Here is a 3,037-nt window from a genome sequence, read left to right on the forward strand (position 1 = left end):
TTCAGTGACCATTTGTAATGGTAACATAGGAATTCCATGAATACATTTCCAAAGTTGTACCTGCTCCCCCCACAAAAATCTATTCAGTATTTCTTAAGAAATCATTTCCATAGAAACGACTTGATACTAAAAAAACAAAATCAACACACACATGAAATTGTCAGAATACAAAAGTAAACTTCTTAAATGCTGCAGGACTTAGAGGAAGCTTTAATGCCTCTGACATTAACAAGGAATAAAGTCCTAGATAAAAAAACTAAATTAAAAAAAAACCTAAAAATCCCCAAGAAAAATGAGGAAGTTGAATTTCATGGTCTCTAAACAAAAACTCAGTTCTAAAAATGTTATGCCTTAGTTTTCCAGTTCAATGGCAATGATTTTTTTGATAATCTCAATGATACATAAATGTTAAATTAAAAATCTACTATAATTAAGGATATCTTTTTTTATGTCTGAAGAAAATCTAACACTGTTTAGAGAAAATAAAAGGTAGGCATTTTTAGAAGAATCTATTCTAATACATCTATCAACATGCTGTTGAATAATCTAAAAATACCTTTAATACAATAGAAATATAAATCAATATAAAATCTAAGATCTAACTCTAAGAACAATGTAGTTCCTCAGAATAATTTAGACAAAAGACAGGTGAAATAATAGTATACTGGGGACAACATTCAGATTTCTTACCCCTGGGCCTATAAATTCTAGAGGTGAAAGTTTTTAGGTGAAACCCTAAAATGTTTTCAAAGTCAAGTTACAGGGGTGGATATCATACTCACACTGTTCCAGCTCTCAAGTTTTTTTTTTTCTTAAATGTTAGGCTTTTGGTAATTCCTCTTACCCTTTGTGAAACAAACAAATGAGAGACAAAATCTAACTTATCCATGACACTATTATATAATAAGTATTTTGAATCTCCATCCTTCTCTTATCTTCCCAACAGACGCACACGCATCCACGCAGTTACAGTATTTTCTATAACAGTCCAAGTCTTTGTTCAGCACTGAAACAGGTTAAGCGTAAAAAAAGCTTATGAAATTTCCATAGGAAATCTTAACCAAAAAATGTAAATACTTACTACACAGCCTATCTATTTGATTTTTTACCTTGAGGATACAAAAAAATAACCTTTTGTTAAAGGATGTTAAAATTTCTTCTCACTCAACAAAGATCCCAAAATCAGAATCACATGCAAATCCAATTAAATTCAAGTTCAGTACCAACAAATAACAGGTTTAAATATTCTTTTTTGGGTCTCAAAACTGATTACACTACTGTGAAATTGTGACTTTTTATAGAAGAGAAAATTCGATACACCTAGTTCCTTCCACCTTAGGTTTCCTATTTATGATTTACTTTAAAAATGATACAAATTCAATATATATTGTTTTCCAAACGATGACAGTATTATTCAATATTAAGCCTGCCTAATGAAGAAATAACTTAAAAGACACTTAGAAATGTATAAAAATTCATAACTGGTTTGATAATTAAACATTTGTATATGTTTAGCTGGTAAGAGGAAATTCAATTTACTCTGAGTAACTCTTATTACTTCAAAGAATATCCACGAAAACACTTTCACAACACATCCCTTCCCTGATACAGTTAAATGCAAATTCTCTTTCCCGTCTTACTCCAGAGAGCTCCTGCATACATAGCCAATACGCCACCTACTGCAAAACTGAGCTGACAGCGCAGGCGATGCTGCCAGCATTTCCATTCCATCACCAGGCTGGGGCTGAATAAAGGCGTGTTTGTGTGCAAGTGTTTCTTTTTTAAAAATCTCTAAGCCCAGAAGAACAAGCTGAAATAGCATCTGCAAAAATGGAACGTAAAATAAACAGAAGAGAAAAAGAAAAGGAGTATGAAGGGAAACACAACAGCCTGGAAGATACTGACCACGGAAAGAACTGCAAATCCACACTGATGACCCTCAACGTTGGTGGATATTTATACATTACTCAAAAACAAACACTGACCAAGTACCCAGACACTTTCCTTGAAGGTATAGTAAATGGAAAAATCCTCTGTCCGTTTGATGCTGATGGACATTATTTCATAGACAGGGATGGGCTCCTCTTCAGACATGTCCTAAACTTCCTACGAAATGGAGAACTTCTACTGCCCGAAGGGTTTCGAGAGAATCAGCTTCTTGCACAAGAAGCAGAATTCTTTCAGCTGAAGGGACTGGCAGAAGAAGTGAAATCCAGGTGGGAAAAAGAACAGCTAACACCCAGGGAGACTACTTTCTTGGAAATAACAGATAACCACGATCGCTCACAAGGACTGAGAATCTTCTGTAATGCTCCTGATTTCATAACAAAAATAAAATCTCGCATTGTCCTGGTGTCCAAAAGCAGGCTGGATGGATTTCCAGAGGAGTTTTCGGTGTCATCAAATATCATTCAATTTAAATACTTCATAAAGTCTGAAAATGGCACTCGACTTGTACTAAAGGAAGACAACACCTTTGTCTGTACCTTGGAAACTCTTAAGTTTGAGGCTATAATGATGGCTTTAAAGTGTGGTTTCAGACTGCTGACCAGCCTGGATTGTTCCAAAGGGTCAATTGTTCACAGCGATGCACTTCATTTTATCAAGTAACTACCTTTGTCACGAACAAAGGCAACAAGCATGCAGCCAGCAAGCTTTGGAAAACCACAGCATCAAAGGCATCCCAAATAATGTTCCCAGTTAGCTCTGTACTTCAGAGCCCTGCTGCTAATCAATTGCTGTTAGCTAACGGTATGTAAATTCTATCGCTTAAAGATGTCCTTCTCTGGGGTGTTCCTGCTGATCAGACTATTATTCCACCTAAAATGAAAACAGTAATCTTCTATATACTGTAAATAAAGACTGAATGCTTTTGCTATTTGTTTATTTTTCCTTAAGCTGTCTTTCAATCAGAATGTCTTAGGTATTTGCACAAAAAACAATCATGTACATTATCTATCGTTCATTTAAATAAATGGTAATAAAATATTTTAGAGGCTATGAGGTTTAAAATCCTTTCAACTTATGGCAAAAATCT

General features: G+C 34.6%; 2 protein-coding genes across 2 annotated transcripts in view; one reads left to right on the forward strand and one right to left on the reverse strand.

Moving 5' to 3' along the window:
* The window catches only part of GTF2F2 (general transcription factor IIF, polypeptide 2, 30kDa), a 195,136-nt gene that overhangs the window by 99,527 nt on the left and 92,572 nt on the right, over positions 1–3,037 (reverse strand). The gene's annotated exons all lie outside the window — the stretch shown is intronic.
* The window catches only part of KCTD4 (potassium channel tetramerization domain containing 4), a 2,574-nt gene continuing 1,186 nt past the window's right edge, over positions 1,650–3,037 (forward strand). Inside the window, exon 1 of the mRNA XM_008571129.1 lies at positions 1,650–2,923. Coding sequence (XP_008569351.1) covers positions 1,831–2,610 — 780 coding nt within the window. The 5' untranslated portion in view covers positions 1,650–1,830 and the 3' untranslated portion in view covers positions 2,611–2,923. The remainder of the gene's footprint in view (positions 2,924–3,037) is intronic.

This window comes from Galeopterus variegatus, unplaced genomic scaffold, assembly GCF_000696425.1.
Source record: "Galeopterus variegatus unplaced genomic scaffold, G_variegatus-3.0.2 Scaffold662, whole genome shotgun sequence".
NCBI lineage: Eukaryota > Metazoa > Chordata > Mammalia > Dermoptera > Cynocephalidae > Galeopterus > Galeopterus variegatus.